Genomic DNA, 18859 nt, shown 5'->3' with positions numbered 1-18859 from the left:
TGACATGAATACAACCTATAAACATGAATTGCCACTCTTAATTATGTTCAACCTTAAACTCTCAAAAGTAAGACTTTAAATTTCTCTTTGAAATACGAGTAATCTTATTTCATCATTTTTTGTTGGTATATTCTATATACCAATTAATGTTGATAATAATTAATAGTTTTCTAATGACTAGAGCTTGGATTAGTTACTATAAAAATTAGCAAATGGGATTGGCAAGAGTACTTGCTGATTTTCATAAATTTATTTATTTATTTATTTATTTGTAACAATAGACACATAACAAGGAGGAATTAGAATACCCAGAGAATGAAATGGTGATATTAAAAAGACTGTTTTTGTAAGAATTAATTATAAGAAAAACAATTATCAGTTGCTAGAAATCTGTATTATTACCTTCAAACTATATTTGTTAAGCGAATTCTTTTTCTGATTTTCTAAAAAATTGTTTTTTTTTTTGTTGTATCTGTTTTGTATTTTTTCTTTGTGAAAAAATAAGTACAATGGAAAAAATTGTTTGGAATCTTTGGATGAATATTTCTTCTTATTTGTTATGTGATGAGTTTTGGGATGTTCATTTGGTTTTTATGACTCTGATAATTTATTCCTTTTCTAGAGTTAAGATAAAAAATAAAATCGGGCATTTTTATTACATGACATTTAACTGTTATGCTTAAAAATTCACTTTAAACATAATTCACAATTTATCTTCTAGATAAAATTAATCGAGACAAAAAATTTTAAAATCCCGTTTGGATTCAGAGTTGATCTCAACTTATCTAATTATTATATTTTTTTAAAATTTTTAAATAAAATATAATAAACAATTTAATTTTTTTAAATTTTAAAATAATAATAATATTTTATTCAATTTTAAACTTTCATCTTAATTGTCAAAGTTTAAAGAACAATAGTATGCATTTTCTTAATTGTCAACAAAGAACATGAGTTATAATCTTTTATATCGACAATATCGCTAAAGAATGACAATTTATATTTATGAGTTGTACTCGTTATATTAAATTATAGGAATGAATTAAAAAATTTTGATGAATTTATTGCCGTAAAAAAAAGACTATGTTTTACCTTTGAGAAGATAGTTATAATTATAACTATTACTTCAAAAACAAAAAAAAGATAGTGATAAAAAATTAGAAAATTGCTTCAGTAACAAGTAAACGAAGAACAGTTGAAAAAAAGAAAAGGAAAAGAAAAATCAAGTAAACGAGCCAACGAGGAACCCAAAAATTTTATCAGAAGTCGGAACAATTCAGATTCAAGCCTTGTGAAGCTATTCCCATCGATTCATCTAAAGACGAAGAAATGGCGAAGATACCCAGAGAAGACTCGGCACAGAGTCCTTCATGGTTCACCCCCAAAAGGTACCCGCATCCCCCACCGCATTCCTCCGTTTTACCGGATATTTTCAGTGAGAATATTGTATTGTAAATTATGTTTCCCAAAATATTATGTTCTGAAAGTTCTGACCTTGCGTCTGATCTATTTCTAGGTTTTATTTGATGTTGGGGAACTTCTTAATTTCTTTTTCCTTTCTCCTGTAATTACACAGCAACGGAAGTGGAGTGAATAATAGATGGATGAATTCATTTGGACTGGGTTTGCCTAGGATGACTGCAAATTTTCTAGATGATAGAGAACCAATCTGCCAACATGGGTTATTGTAGATGGGCATTTGTAGTTTACATCTTTTAAAAAATATAATCTTCTAAGCTGGATTTTAATAATTAAAAATGTAAAAGGAGCTTTTGGCGGCTTTGATACAGTTTCATCTTGCGCAATTAGTTGGGTATTCTGGTGAATTAGGTACATGTGTAGTGAGTTCATTGTAGGACTGTTGGGTCTTTACAAGGTTAGGAGCCATTCATTTTAATGAAAACATTTACTTTTTCTGGTCTTATTTTTATCATGACAAGAAAATCTGTGATTTCGATATTCTGAAGTTATACTTCTCCGACCTCGAATTAATGTTGATTCCGTTTTGATAGTGGTCATGTTTAAAGCTCAGCTTGAATTGTAATGTTTACTGAATGGAAGTCTGACGTGCTTCATGCTCTTTAATTGTAAAAATTAAATTAAATTTCCTAGTTGCTGGCTTTTGCTTATTATAAAGGATTTATTTATTATTTGCAGGTTACTTATGATCTTTTGTGTAATTAACATGATAAATTATGTGGATCGAGGAGCAATAGCAAGCAATGGTGTAAATGGTAGTCTTGGGACTTGCACTGATGGTGGCATTTGTTCTTCGGGTAGCGGAATTCAGTAAGATTTACTGGATGATTTCATGTCATTTAAATACTAGTTTAACAACCTGAATCTAATATGCTGCATGATTTCTCATGCTTAGTAAGAGTGCCTCTCATGTGAATTGAATACGAAGAAATTCAAAGTCTCTTTCCATGTCATGCTATTTTCTTATATTGTACCTTCTCTTATCATCACCAACACTTGAAGCTTGGTACTTGATCAAGCGTCATTGTGACACTAGAGGATTTTATATTCCTAGATGGCTATGAAATGAATTTCTAAATGAATATGCTTGAAATGATTGTTGAATGATATTTTTGGGAGTCATATTCATCCAATGCTATTGCATGGATATTTAGGTCATGAAACCGATGAGCTCTAACTTCATTGCAACTTTTCTACCCGTAAGAAAGGGGTGGAGGGTATAGTCATGAGTTCAAGATCCACTAGGTGTTCAACTTATTAATTTGAAAGTAAAAACAAAAGGGGTCATGTGGCTCATGAATGTGTTCCTTCTCTGCCCCCTCTCTCTCTGATCCGCGTTGTGTTATTTCTCTTCTGGTGCTCATACAGGCATGTATTTATGTTCCACGGAATAAGCAAGGGACTCCAATACTATACATCAACTGCAATGCCAATGCATCAAACTTTTTACATTACACATTAACTAATTGGTGTGCTCACACTTATATATATGTATGTGTATATATATAAATTGGTGTGCACATTGGTACAGTCTATTGTACTATCTATATCAAATTTGAAGATAGGAAATTTGTTCAAGTCTTATAGAACTTTATGGCCTCGTTTGTATTCACAGCCCATCTCAACTCATCTCACTACTATTCACTATTATTCAGCAACTTTAACTCACAAATCTCACTACTATTTATAACTCATCTCACTACTATTCACAACTTATCTCAACTCATCTTCGAATCCAAACGACACCTATATGTGTGTGTTTGTATAAAATTATTTAAATTAGGTATTAGGTATGCATCTTCTTAAGCCAAAACACTAATAAAAAAAATCTTCGTATGCCAAAACACAAGATTGTCTTTTGGTGTGATCTAAATGGTGCCAACTAATTTGTTGATCAATCTTAGTTTTCTTGATAAATTCTATATGCACTAGTGGGGTGCTCATGTGTTTGTAGGGCTTCTTGTTGGATTTGTGCTTGCTACATGCGTGCTTGACAAATACATACCGGCACAAGCAAACTTCAATTATTTGGCTATTTACCACCAGTAAATCATGATTTGTCTTAGATGGTGACATGGCCAGGCTGGCAGCCTTCATACACACAACCACCTTGACACACTATGATCACTCCTTCCCTTACGCACATACCACAGTGACATGCTCTATACATTTATTTCTGAAGATGTTGCTTTTCTTAAAATATTGGTTGAAAATTTTCAATTATCATATTACTGAATTTTGACTAGTAGTTGAGCATGATATGCTAGAGCATCCGTTTATTAATAATCTTGGGTCTTTTTCATTGGCTTATCATATCATGATTCTTGTAGGGGGGATTTTAACTTGGACAATTTCCAAGATGGTGTTCTATCTTCTGCCTTTATGGTCGGACTTCTTGTAGCTTCTCCAATATTTGCATCCTTGGCAAAGAGGTGATCATCTTCTTTACTCACTAGTTGCTTACCAGTTCATAATTTAAGGTTGGACAATGATGTCATAATGATAGATCTTTGATTAAGATATTTTTATCATACGGTGGATTAGTATCTTATCCTTTACCCTTATGGCATCCATGTGCTTATATATAATACATTATTCCTCTTGCAGCCACAATCCTTTTAGGCTTATTGGAGTTGGGTTATCTGTTTGGACATTTGCTGCAGCTGGGTGTGGTAGTTCATTTGACTTTTGGTCCATTGCGATATGTCGCATGTAAGTTCAACAATGCGGTTTTTTTCAGTGCTTTTATCATCTTCTTGTACTAGGCTGCGAATTTTATTGTGGATGTTGTCTGTCTAGGCTGGTTGGTGTTGGAGAGGCTTCTTTCATAAGTCTTGCTGCTTCATTTATAGATGACAATGCCCCTGCCGCTCAGGTTAGTTTCTTTTTGCTTATTTTTTCTCTTGTTAGTTTATAATTAGAATTTTGGAATTTGCTATGTGAATATGTGTGCTGATTTTGCAAATTACAGAGTATGAGTCTTTGTGATGGTTCCAGAAAACAGCATGGCTTGCAACATATTACATGTGTATTCCAACTGGAGTCGCTCTAGGCTATGTTTATGGTGGACTTGTAAGTTCTTGAATCGGGATAGTTAATCTTCGGATTATATTTGTCAGCTTCAATTTTCTTTGGTTAAAATAGCAACTTTTTTGTTTTCTTATATGAAGGTGGATTTGGTTGTTTGTAGTTCGCTTACATTGATTCGTCTTTTTTAACGTTTCTTACACCCATTCCATAGAGACATTCTATCCCATGAGGTGTGTATATAATTTTCTTCATTCTGTCAAAAGTTTCCCCAAAATCTGTAAATTGGATTTAGGCCCTCTTGGGTTTATGACGAAATTTCCTATACCATCCCTTTTAGGATGAGGGGTTCTCTGCTATTTGGTCAGTTAGTGTGACTGATTTTCATTGTGACATATTAAACCAGAGAAGCTTCATTAATTAGCATGATTTGGTTTTAGAATCAATATTATAATGCTCCAGGAGTCTGCTTGTCCTTATCTCTTTGGATGTGTTAAATCATCTCCTATGGTCACTCAATTTATGTATTAATTGAGTTCTTATAAAAAAAAAAAATTTATGTATTAGCTGAGTTAGTGGCATTCTTTATTGATTTTACTCACCATAACAGTATTTGTTTTTTTTCCCCCTTTTTAGGTTGGAAACAATTTGAATTGGCGTTATGCATTCTTTGGAGAGGCATTTTTTATGCTTCCATTTGCTGTTTTGGGTTTTGTGATGAAGCCTTTGCAATTAAAAGGTACTTGTTTTGGAATGCAAATTTTTTCTTACTAAGTTTGATTGTTCCATCCACACTCACCACAATTGGGTAGTCTTACTTACCAAAAAAGTAAAAAGGTTTTGATTGTTTTTTATCCCACATTATTAATTTATATTTCCTTAATCTGGCATTGAACTTATTATAACCACAGGTTTTGCCCCTGTTGAGCCAAAAAAAGATTTGACATCTATTGAGGCTGTTGCTTGTGCCATTGAAGGTACTATTTTTTCATTTTTTATAAGTGAAATCAAAATGCAAAAAGGGGCTTTACCCAAGTATACACGAATTAACAAGGCATATGCATAATCAAGAGTAAGAAAGAGCAAGATAATCTTGGAAGCTAGAAATGGAAAAGCATTTATGATTAGCCGTCTAGAGGTAAAGTGAGTTGAAAAAGGCCTAAAGTTCCACCACCATCTTCTCAGTCTTAAAGTCTTTAAAGCGATTCCCCACTCTTTTTACACATGTAGCACCACTCCGTTATCATCATACCTTGCGTTCTTAAATTATCAACCGTCAAAATCTTCCCATGAGCAGCGCAACTTTAGATGGAACTAATACCTTCCATATATTCTTCCATGGAAAGAAAGTGGGCTGTAGGACTGTCAAGACCTTGTAGAAGGATTTAATAGTAAACTTTTCTTTCTTCGTGTGAGTTCACAACATACGGTCACCCCCATTGGCCCCTAGCTTTGCTGAATACAAGTAACTATAAAAATCTGCCAGCTCTTCTAGTTCCCAGTCCTGTGCATTATTGTAAAAGTGACATTCCAAGTGACCATCCCATTGGCACGACATAGAATTTCTGAAACTGGAGCTTGCTGATTTCCAGCCAAGTTAAAAACAGCTGGAAAAGCCATGCAAAGAGGACTCTCCCCACTCCATACATCGATCCAAAAGCGGGTACGTGTTCCATCACCCACCTCAAACTTGAGATATTTTTCAAAAGTGTTCCACCCCTTCCTTATGAATTTCCACAGGCTTACTCCATAAGACCCCCTACCCTCCTTAGAACACCATCCCCCCCACACACAACCATACTTATGATCAATAACCTCTCCCCACAGCGAGTTCCCTTCCATTTGGTACCTCCACAACCACTTCCCTAATAGTGCCTTGTTAAATACACACAAATTTCGCACCCCTAACCCCCCATTCGCAAATGGACAGCTCACCCTTTGCCAACTCACAAGGTGAAGTTTGGATTCCTCCCCCATGCCACCCCACAAGAAAGCTCTAAACAACTTTTCTATCTGGTTTGCCCCACCCACCGGTAATGGAAATAGAGAAAGATAGTAAGTGGGAAGGTTGGAAAGAGTGCTTTTGATAAGGGTTAATCTCCCCCCCTTTAGATAGATATAGCTGCTTTCAGCCCGATAGTCGTTGCTCAACCTTCTCTACCACTCCATCCCAAATACTCTTTGCTTTGAAAGACACCCCCAAGGGGAGTCCAAGATATTTCATAGGGAGAGAGGCAATTTTACAACCTAGTAACTCCGCTAAAGAGGCTATATTATTCACCTCCCCCACCGGAACCAACTCCGACTTCCCCAAGTTCACCTGCCCTTAAAGCTTGAATCTGGCCACTGACAGCATCACAAAAAATGAGCGTATCATCTGCAAATAGTAAATGAGAAATGGAGCTGGTATTACTATTGCTGCCCACTAAAAAACCAGCAAGAAATCCCCCCCTTACGGCGGTCTCCACCATACGACTCAATGCCTCCATTACAATAACATAAAGGAAAGGAGATAGCGGGCCCCCTTGTCTCAAACCCCTTGAAGATTGAAAAAAACCACATGGTCTTCCATTGACTAGGATCGAGAACTGAGCGGTCGAGACACAATGTTTAATCCATTCACACCACATCTTCTAAGCATATAGAGGAGAAAATCCCAACAGACATGGTCATAGGCTTTTTCCATGTCGAGCTTGCAAAGAACCCTCGGGGTGCCTTCTCTCAATCGACTATCCAAGCACTCATTTGCTATCAAAACTGAATCCAGGATTTGCCGACCCCTTACAAATGCATTTTGAGGTTTGGAAATGAGTTTGTCCATCACCAAACTCATACGATTAGCTAACACCTTTGATATGATTTTATATATCCCACCTACCAAACTAATAGGCCAGAAGTCTTTCAATTCATATGCACCAACTATTTTGGGAATGAGAGCAATGAAGGTGGCGTTTAGTGACTTCTCAAACTTTTGACTAGAATGAAAAGCATGAAAAATCTGCATCACTTCCTCCTTCAAATCAATAAAGATTATTACTTATCAAAAATAATTTCTTTTTCATCATCCAAGCACACTCCCTTAACTCCATGGAGGCTGAACACACTAAGCTTCCCATTTTGTGAGCCAAACTACCATCATTGATTGTTCATGCAAACACACTCCCTTACTAAAATCCATGTATCCAACCACACAAAGTTCCCATCTTGTGATCCAAAGCTCCCCTCAACTTGCCTTATACCAAGTCCAATTCTTGCTAATGTTCATCATGCAACTGTTGCATGCCCAAAATCTGAGTGATTATTTGAACCCCAATTCTAGCAATTTTTACTCTCATAAAGAAGCTAAGATAAGGGGTCTCTTGGTATTTTTGTTTATGGTTAGGCTTGGTTTTGGTCTATTTTGTTGAGGCTTGGTGCTTGAGAGCCATGAGAAGAGATTAGGAGATTGAAGTGATCTGACCTCCATGATTGCCATTGGAAGCTGGAGGCCGACAACTCATCCCATTCTTTGTTTGTGTTGGTTGTTGGCTGTAGAATGAGGAGCTGGATTTGAGATGTGTGGAAGAGGAGTTATAGACTATGTTGCTCTTGGACCGGACATGCTCCATCTTACACTCACCTGTTTTTTTCACCCAGAGTTTGCCATCAATTGGCATTGTCTAGGGGCGATGTGTGGTCTCATGTGAATTAACAGGATTCACATTGTTAGAATTGAATGGAATGATTACATTGAATGCAATTTAGGTGTTCAATGAGTAAATTGTTCAAATAAAAAAGGGAGATTCTTTTTCATCCTAGATTTTTTCAGCCTCAATCACCCTTGTTGATGGGCACATTTTAAGTGGCTGTCGAGTTAATGGTTGACATATTAAGCTACTTAAAATATGTCATATCAGCAGGCCTGACTAAAGTGACAAAATCTAGGATGAAGAGTAGCATTGTTCAATTAAAAATAGAGGAATCAAACTTACAGCACACATGAACTTGAAGCGACCGATTTTGACTTGGGCCTTAAAATTTCTTATTGTAGTAATTGTTCATTATATTCTTCTTTTGATTTGAGGTTTCTTTCACTTATTAGTTCCCAATTATAGATTCAAAGGTTCCAAGTGTAAATGGCTATGTTGTGGTTGAAGATGAAGGTTTTGGTGCTCAAGCCTCTAATAAAGCTTCCAAGTAAGTGGCTCTTGCGGCTGTCCTTCTCCATGTCTCTTTATGTTTACATATGCTTTTACATGTATTGGTGGTTGCTAATGTTGAGAAAAATAAAATAATGCCTTCTTTTATGACATTTATAGATAGTGAATTGGAAAGAAATGAATACTATCATTTTGTGAAATTCCTTTATTCTGGGTACGACTGTCTTGTCTCCTTTTGTATTTCAGGTCAAGGGGTGCATTCAAAATTTTGGATCAGTTCTCTAGATTTTCGAGAGAGATGAAAGTGCTTTTGCTTGATAAAGTCTATGTTGTGAATGTTTTAGGTACTTTTTTTTTTTATAAGTAAACAAATGTTTTAGGTACTTTATCAACCCTCATTTTCTGCACAAGGCGACAGTTTTTTATTCGTTTATATACAAACTGGAGAAGTATTAGTACAAGAATATTCTGAATTCTTATGATATGGTATGAAATTATGGTCGATCATAGTTTTTGTTAGCGTTATTCCAGAGTTTCTAATGGAGTGGTGACTTTCAGGTTACTTGGCACATATGGTAAATATGGAGTTTTATTTTTGTTTTTGTTTTTGTTTGGTTTTTTGGTTGGCAGGTTACACATCGTACAACTTTGTCAGTGGAGCATACTCATACTGGGGGCCAAAGGCTGGTTATAACATTTATCACATGGTATGACACCTTTTAACTTCCATCTGTTAACTTTTTATCTTGAATTTTTTCCAGTTAAAATACACATTTTCTTTGATTCAAATCCTCATTTCTTGTATAATGAGAATACCATCTCTTCAGTAATGATAGTTACCCTCTTGTTACTTGGGTCTTTGGGCAGAATAATGCAGATTTGCTGTTTGGAGGGATCACAATTGTTTGCGGAATTTTTGGGACGTTATCTGGAGGCCTCATCCTGGATTACATGAGTGCCACGATCTCAAATGCATTTAAGGTAAGTTCTGTTGCGTCTGGGGGACACGTGAGGTAGATGGCTCTTTCAGTGCATAATCATTCACTCATCATTATCCCAGGCGCTGAATCTACTTTAATATCAAGTTTGTACTATTGAACAAGACAATATTAAACTTTTACATAATTTCACTTGTATAGATATGAGCGTTTGTTGATGTTGCATAAATGCAAGAACTTTCTGTTTGAGAGACTTCGATATGATTTACTTGAACCATTTCATTCATCTAAATAATTGCGGAAAGAGTTTTGAAAAAAACCTCACAATTTCACCCTGAATCTCACTGAATTGTTTCTATTTCACATCCTATTATTTCTTTAGCACATGAAAACATACACATTATATTTGGAGCAGCTAAATTTTGCTGGTTTCTTACTCAGCATTTCCTGTTATTTGTTGAATAATGAATTTTTTTTTTTAATTAACTTTACCTTTAGCAATTTATCTATTTGTAATCACCGTAGTAGTCATACTACTCTTTGAAGAGGCTGAGTTTTACATTGAAATGAGTTTTTCTGACTTCTTTCCATGTTTGTATGCTGGCGTTGGTGGAGAACTTATCATCTGCTGTTGATTTGAAATTTTGAATTTGTTTCGTATTCTTAATTTCTGAGTTGTCGGACAATAACTTGTATGCTCTTAATTGTATTCTAAATTTCTCTACTCGTGTTACAGCTTCTTTCTGGAGCAACATTACTAGGTGCAATGTTTTGCTTCAGTGCCTTCTGCCTCAAAAGCTTGTATGGTTTCATAGCTCTTTTCTCAGTGGGCGAGATACTAGTCTTTGCTACACAGGTAAATTTGTAACTGTCTGAGTTGGGTTAAAAATTTGATGATCCATGGCTCTTTTTTTAATAATGTGCATGAGAGAGAGAGAGAGAGAGGGAGAGAGTGTGTCTGTGGACGGAAAGTTGATAAATGGGGCATTACTGTTGGAAACTGTTGCATTGTGTGATGTATAGGACTCGAACGGTTCCGAGCTGCCAGCGATATTAAAGCCGTTGTCTGGCACATGACATTCCATGAACAAATCATGGTAACCTGTAAATATAACTTAACATGGATTGTATGATGATGGACGCATGTGGATGGGGGCAAATACCTATGTTATTAACTTTGTATTATTCTATTTTAAACTGCTCCAATTTATATTAGGGATGCTGAGGAATCCTTTCAGCATTTGACCATGTCATTCGGTATATGTTGATATCATCGTGTCATTGCAATGAGAAGTGATACCGTTAGAAGACTTGGTGATTTGTACAAACTTTCTGTTGTATTTTGTGTCTTGCTTAAAAAGGAATCCTTTCTTCTTCACCTTGTTTCTTTTGAAGTCTTTAAATTACATATGAAAAGGCCTAGAAATCTTGAGGAGACCTTTTTTTTTTTTTATAAGTAAAATAAGTATTTATTCATCCAATCAACTGTCAATTACAAAATCAGAATATGCCCTATTTATGTAGGATCATTAGAAACTAAAAACTCATGAAAATCCATGCCATTAAAGTCCACAACAATGGCCCAAGTACAAAGAGTCCTAAAAAATAACATTTTCAACTCCGCCATTGATCTCTCTGTCTTCGAAAATCCTCTCGTTGCGCTCCTGCCACAAGCACCACATAATACAAATAGGAATAATTTTTCAAACCGCTTTGATCTATCGCACACCTCGAATAGAGGTCCAGCAGTCCAAAACATCCAACACGGTTCTCAGCATAACCCACGCTATGCCATTCTATTAAGCACCTCATCCCATATATTCCTGGCTATCTCTCAGTGTTAAAGTAAATGATTCACCGACTCACCCCCTCTTTTACACTTGCAACACCACTCTGCTATAATTATGCTTTTTTTTTCTCAGATTATCCGTAGTGAGAATCTTTCCCAAAAACGCTGTCCACACAAAGAAAGAAGTTTTGGGAGGAGCCTTATTGCGCCAAAGCTTTCTCCAGGGAAATTGTATCTCAGGGACTTGTGTGAGTTCCTTGTAGAAAGAGCGAACAGTGAACACCCCTTTTCTTGCTGGACACCACCACAGATCATCTGCATGCTGGAGATTTGGGTGACAAGAATACAAGAGACTATAAAAATCTACAAAACTCCCCATCTCCCAATCTTGTGCCGCCCGATTGAAATTGATATTCCAGTGGATATTCCTTCCTCCGACTTCCAAAACCTCTGCCACCATGGCATCTTTAGCATTTGCCATCAAGAAAAGTGTAGGAAACAAGTCTTGTAGAGCACTATTGGTACACCAAACATCCTTCCAAAATTTGATCTTGGAACCTGTACCCAATTGCAGTCGTGTGTCGATGAAAAACCTCCCACCCTCTTCTAATGTGTTTCCATAACCCCATTCCTGCGGCCCCTCTAACTTCTCTAGTACACCAACCCTCCCTTAAACCACCATATTTGTTCTCAATCACAGTCTTCCATAAGGCTTCTGGTTCCTTAATATATCGCCACAACCATTTGTCAAGTAATGCCTGATTGAACACCCTCAAATTTCTGATACCCAAACCGCCATTGGAAATGGGACAGCACACCATCTCCCACTTAACTAAATGGAATTTAAACTCGTCGCCTAAGCCCCCCCACAGAAAGTCTCTCTGTAGCTTCTCAAGACGACCCGCCACACTTGCCGGTATAGGAAATAGGATAAGAAATAAGTGGGAAGATTAGAGAGCGTAGTTTTAATAAGCGTAATCTGGCCCTCTTTTGACAAATACATTCTCTTCCAACCTGCCAATCTCCTCTCAACTTTCTCAATCATTGTATCCCAAATAGAGAGCGCCCTCGAGGCTATACCCAGTGGTAGTCCCAAATAACTCATAGGGAACGACGAAATCTTACAACCCAGAGTGCCAGCCAACTCCCTCATATTCTGAACTTCTCCAATAGGCACCAACTCAGATTTAACATAATTCACTTTTAAACCAGACACTACTTCAAAACAAAGCAGCAACGCCTTCGCAGCCCTCAACTGATCTGAATCGGCATCACATATAATAAGCGTATCGTCTGCAAACAGTAGATGCGAAATGGTAGTGATACCCCTACTCGGCGATCCAATCTGGAAACCACTAATAAAACCATTTGTCACTAAAGCCGAGATCATCCTACTTAGTGCCTCCATAACAATAACAAAACGTAAAGGAGATAAATGATCCCCTTGTCTCAAACCACGAGAGCTCGGGAAGAAACCCTCTGGGCTGCCGTTGATTAACACAGAGAATTTTACTGTGGATATACACCAGCTGATCCAAGACCTCCATTTTTCTCCAAAACCACACCTGACCAATAGATATAGAAGAAAATCCCAATTAACATGATCATACGTCTTTTCCATATCGAACTTACACATAAGCCCTGAGCTGCCAGCCTTCAATCTACTGTCGAGACATTCATTAGCAATTAGAGCCGCGTCAAGGATCTGTCTAGCCTTCACAAAGGCATTTTGAGGCTTAGTAACAATCTTCCCCAAAACCCCACTTAAGCGATTAGCGAGCACTTTTGCGATGATCTTGTAAGTCCCATTCAATAGGCTAATAGGCCGAAAATCTGTAATCTCCGTGGCCCCTACCATTTTAGGGATTAAAGCAAGAAATGTGGTATTGAGGCTTTTCTCAAATTTTCCTACTGAGAAAAACTCCTGAAACACTTTCAGAAAATCCCCTTTTATCACCTCCCAACAATCTTGGTAAAAACCCATAGAGAACCCATCAGGGTCAGGGGCCTTATCTTTTGCCATTTTCCTTACTACATCATAAACCTCTTCTTCTTCGAAAGCTCTCTCCATTCTAGCAACTTCCCCCTGCTCAATAGTGTCAAAAACCAATCCATTCAGAGTAGGCGTCCACCCCACCTGCTCAGTGAGGAGCTCTCCAAAGAAATCAACCACATGGTCTTTTATTACCTCTTCTTCTCTACACTCAACCCCCATAATTTTCAGCATCTCAATGGTGTTGTTTCTTCTATGAGAGTTTGCAACTTTATGGAAAAACTTCGTGCTCTGGTCCCCTTCTTTTAGCCAAAGAGCTCTTGATTTCTGGCACCATGACATCTCTTCTTGTAGAATTATTCTCTCAAGATCTGCAACTAGCAAAGTTTTCTGTGCTTGCTCCTCCCCAATAAGTATTTCCCTCCAATGTTAGAGTGACGGAACTTTATTTATTTTTATTCTTACTTATAAAAAAAAAAAAGAATGACAGAAGTTTTAAAAATTGTAACCTGAATCCCTTTTCTTGGTTAAAATATTTTTTCCCTCTTTTGGGTGCATGTAGGCAAATGATATACTGATGTATAGGTATTTGTTGAGCTTTTATTAGAATAATATATTTTCTTACAAGTAATTTCTTTCTTTATTTTCTACTTACAGAAAAAAACTTTCTTTGTTTTATGTGTTTAAACTTTTTGTTACCTTAACGATATTCTGTAGATTTTTGATAGTTTGTTAAGGATTTGCTGAAGGTTATTGCTATAGTCCTTGAAACTTTTTGTTAGCATAACGATATTCTGTAGACTTTTGTTAGCTTGTTAAGGATTTGCTGAAGGTTATTGCTATAGTCATTGAAAATGTAAGGTTGGCCTTGTCGGAAAAAAAATGCTTTTGATTTTGGATCCTCATCAGAATGGTTGAATATATGACTCATGTATAATATAAATGACATGTTACTATCAATTTTAAGAACTTAACACAATTTTCTACTTTATTTGTAAATGCTTTGGGTTTCAATTCAACTGACCATATACTTGCATGTTGATGCACTTCTGCACATTGACATTAATTTCTGAACTACTTTATTCTCAAATAACATCCAGAAATTTGATCCACTCATATTTCCTTCACAGTATCAATTTGCTTTTGCAGGCTCCTGTTAATTACGTGTGTCTCCATTGTGTCAAACCAAGTATGAGGCCTCTGTCTATGGCTATATCCACCGTTTCAATCCACATCTTTGGCGATGTGCCTTCGTCACCTCTTGTTGGGGTTCTTCAGGTGTGGCTGTGAAACTCTCTCGACTTATATCTTTGAGGAAGGAGAGAGAAATATAGTTGATATTAAGTTGTGTTTCCTTCACATGTATATGCTAATCCAACATACACGAATTTATGTTTTTTTATTTATTTTGCTGCAAGTATGGCATGTTCCGCTGTGGAAAAATAATCTTGTTACTCCATTTTGTCCTTTAACAGAAGTTATTGTGGCAAAAGCAGTTTCCAGTTATATAGTATTAGCTGTAAGTGCATTTGGTTAATAATTTATGTCAAATCTGTTGTTATTTCAAAATCATGAAAAGTTACTTTCGGCAAAGTATAGCCTGTTTCGCTATGGACGAATAATCTTGCTACTCCATATTTTCCTTTAATTGTCTGTAACAAAATTTGTTGTGGGCCAGATATAGAATTAGCAGCAAGAGCATTAGGTTGATTATTTATATAAAATCTAAATAATGTTATTTTGGCTTTGGTAAATGTCACACACAGGATCATGTTAACAATTGGAGGGAAACAGCACTTATTCTAACATCCGTTCTGTTTCTTGCTGCTGGAATATGGTTTATAGGTGAGTGATCAAGAATCAGATAAATAGCTTGTATAGATGTGACGATAAATTATTTTAATGAGAGAAAGGTACTAGAGTGTAACCAACGCCATTCAGAGCGGCTCTTTCAAGCTTTGATTGACTACCCATCAGGTGCTACCATGCTTTTTTGTTTAATTCTCCTTCGGCACGGCTTCCTTAACTTTCAACACCCTGGTTCTTTATGAAACATCTCCATTCCTCGTTTCACCAAGGATATAGAGACAAAAAGATTTTTGGCTTCATTCACAAATCACTCTGCTGAACTACTAAAAATAAGATGTGAATTCGGGTTGAAATGGAAGTCCATACAAGTTGCTTGATTTGTTGATGAAATATTCAAAAAGTGAGTTACAATGCAAATTGTATTTACTTTTACAGGGATCTTCCTGAACAGTGTGGACATGTCCAATGAAGAAGGTGAAAATAAAGGCTCCACGGTTGAGAAGGCGGCTAGCACAAAGCCTTTGCTGGGAGGAAACAGAAATGAGATGCTAGATGACTCTGTCGAAGCATAAGTTCTATATGCAAAGCCTGGAGTACCTCAAGGAATAGACTTGAGAAGAAGGAACTCCGACAACAAACTTTTCAAGAGTATATGTGAAACCATACTTATGTTAATCTGTACAGTTCTGGTGCCCTAACATGTCATATGAGTGTAAAGTGTTAGGTTTCCACTTGGGGTAAAAATTGCTGTCCAAGCTTGTGTGTTGAAGATTTGTAAGAGAACATGAAAAATAATATTTCCCCTTCAAGTCAGTCAGAACACAAGCAGCTCAATGTCGAGGTTGTGCATTCCTATTTGTTTCACAGACAACTTGTAGATAAGAAAAAGGCATATAATCAGAATATTTGCATTGCTTGCAGTACGATTTTCAGCTGTATAGTCTTTCCATTTATGTAAAGATAAATTATTGCTGACAGCTTTATAAAATGCTTGTACTACGGTGTGTATTATGTTCTTGAGTAGTGCTAGGCTGCCGCCCAGCAATGACCGCTGGGCGTGCCTCCTAGCACAAATTTATCTTTTTATTTTTTTTATATTTAAATATTTTTAAAAAATAAAAAAATATATCAATATATTAAAAGTTATTTTTTTTAATCATTAAGTAAAAAAAATTAAAAAAAAAATCTTGAACCGTCAAAGTGGGGTAAATTCAGGCAGTATACTAGTATTTCTCTATATTATTTAAACTCTGTAAATAAGTTTCTCAAGCGACTTAGCCTGATTTGTGAAACAAGACAAAAAAAAAAAAAGAAGGTGGGGGTAGAAAAAACAAGAAGCAAAGAATGGAGACTTCCTTCAGCACATGATATACAAATGGCAAACCCCACCATTGGATTGGACCATATGACAAGTTTTACAAAGACAAATGAGATGGTAATTGGGGGGAATAGGGCGTCGTCTTCTTCTTGACTAATAAATTGACCATTTATGTGTCAACCACCAAACTGACATGTTTCTATATATATATATATATATGTTGTATTCAATTTTGAGTGTCTTTGTGAAGGGGCATCCTTCAGCTCTCTTTCATTCACTGCGAATCCCAATGCCAAAGCACTATCATCTTCAGAGATGGGTGTGCTACTCAATCAAGGATCTATCCTTATCATTCCAGATAGATTTTACAGTGTTATGGCCTTTGACCCTAACTCTACTTTGGCAATGCGTTTTGTCAGCAATATAGATTCCTGTTTTTCTTATCTGTCAGCAATTTGAAGAGAAAAAAAAATAGTATTTTTTTAGTTGATAAGTCAAATAGTTTCATACTATTACCATTTTTTTTTTGTCTAAAATATATATATTATTTTGAAAAATAAAATTTTTATTTTTAAGCCCGTATGGATCATACTTTAATAAATTGTTTACATGTCATAATTTTATTTAAAAAATAAATTTTAAAATTTAAACCGTATAAATCAAATATTACCATTTAAGTGATGTAGATGATATGTTCTACACACCGACTTAAAAATTTAATAACTTTTTTGAAAAAGATAAAAACATAGAAATAAATAGTGTAGACCTTAACATTCAATGGTTTGAGCTTATTTTTGTTCTATCACTGTCTAAATTATAGAAAGCTTTTGAAAAACAATTATTAAAAATAATAATCCTGATTTTAAGACTTTTCAGGAAAAAATGAAAAACTCTCGTATAATTTCAGTCTAGATTAGTTGGTGGAGAAAGCTCTGTCGATAATACATTGTAGAAAATGTCTGGTTGGGTACCCAATCCGGTGAGAGGCGAAATTAATCCAACGCGGTCTGATATAACGAGGTTTTAGGAAATTTGGAAATCCTAACCTTTTGGATTGGATTGTGTTACATCATCTGGTTGCGACAAATACAATGTTTATGGAATAATTAAATTATAAGGCGGTCATCAAATACCATGCATTAATCCATTTACAAACTTTTTTTATCGACACGTCAAACAAATATACAGGTCTCCCACATTAGTTTATATATAATTTTTAACTATTTTATAAATACAAGAGAAATGATATTTGCAGTTATAAAGTGTACAACTATCACACTTATTTAAAAAAAAATGTGCGGTACTTGCACAACTCTAAGGATACGTTTCAATGTTGAGTTGAGATCAGCTGAGTTGAGTTTTTTATGAATAGTAGTAAGTTGAGCAATAGAGAAAGTTATGTGAGATCCATCTAAACTGAGGTTAAAATGTGTTTGTATATTAAGATGAATTTATTACTTTTATGAGAAATTGAAAAAGATTGTGAGTCTCACGTATAAATATGTTTTAAGTTGAAAAATATTGTGGGTCCTATGTGTAAGAATGTTTTGAGTTGAGATGCGTTTAATAATTTGAGAATTGAATGTCTGGATATTAGACTCAATTTAAAGTTAGACTGAACTCAACTGAGTTTAAAAACCAAACACAGCCTAACATTATTCTAAATATAATAGAGCCAAAGAGCATAACTCTTTTCAATGGATGTTTTTGGATTTGATCATAATTATTTGAGGTAGATTTTCCAACTTTTGGGCAAGTGAATTTTACAGGAATCTACCCCCTCTTATCTGTATCTCACAAAGGAATTATGCGTTTGTTTCCCATCATTTTTCTTCTTTTTTTTATCTGTATTTTTTCTCAAATTCATCCAAACATCATCTTTCAAACATTTCTATTCAAACATTAACCCACATAAAGCTAGAATACACAGATCACCGGAAAGCAAAAAAAGCCCATCACTATGTCCGAATCACCGGAAATCATTGTCAACCAAAAAAAGTAAAAGAAAACAAATAAAATCATAACCCAAAACCACCAACCCAACCACCGTCCAACCAACCCTGTCGTTAACAATTACACTCCATTCTCCCCAATATTCCAAAAAAACCTCCCAAATCAGACACCTATCAGCCACATTATCCTACTGGCTCATTCCAGACTTAGGTCTGTTAAACTTCTTGTCCGAACTTTAAGACACATCAACAGTAGAAAAATAGACATATAAAACATATTTTGAAAAAGGCTACTTTGCCGCCCGTGACATACCGCTCAGATGTATCGCTTGATAAATTTTTTTTTTACTTAATGATTAAAAAATTGATTTTAAGTATATTAGTGTATTTTTTTTATTTTTTAAAAATATTTAAA

General features: G+C 35.6%; 1 protein-coding gene across 1 annotated transcript; it reads left to right on the top strand.

Moving 5' to 3' along the window:
• Nucleotides 1–1210: 1210 nt before the first annotated feature.
• On the top strand, nt 1211–16162 carry LOC108985362 (probable sphingolipid transporter spinster homolog 2). Its single transcript, XM_018957640.2, has 16 exons — nt 1211–1388; nt 2158–2289; nt 3810–3911; nt 4087–4191; nt 4279–4354; nt 4477–4551; nt 5143–5245; nt 5418–5483; nt 8601–8682; nt 8892–8989; nt 9276–9352; nt 9513–9626; nt 10320–10439; nt 14515–14643; nt 15132–15210; nt 15610–16162. Exons 1-16 carry the CDS (start codon nt 1330–1332, stop codon nt 15744–15746), a joined length of 1554 nt encoding a protein of 517 aa, XP_018813185.1. The 5' UTR covers nt 1211–1329; the 3' UTR covers nt 15747–16162.
• Nucleotides 16163–18859: the final 2697 nt, after the last annotated feature.

This window comes from Juglans regia, chromosome 11 (genome assembly GCF_001411555.2).
Source record: "Juglans regia cultivar Chandler chromosome 11, Walnut 2.0, whole genome shotgun sequence".
NCBI classification, from domain to species: Eukaryota; Viridiplantae; Streptophyta; class Magnoliopsida; order Fagales; family Juglandaceae; genus Juglans; species Juglans regia.
Note: the sequence above shows the minus strand (reverse complement) of the source record. Positions and strands in the feature narration are given on the sequence as shown.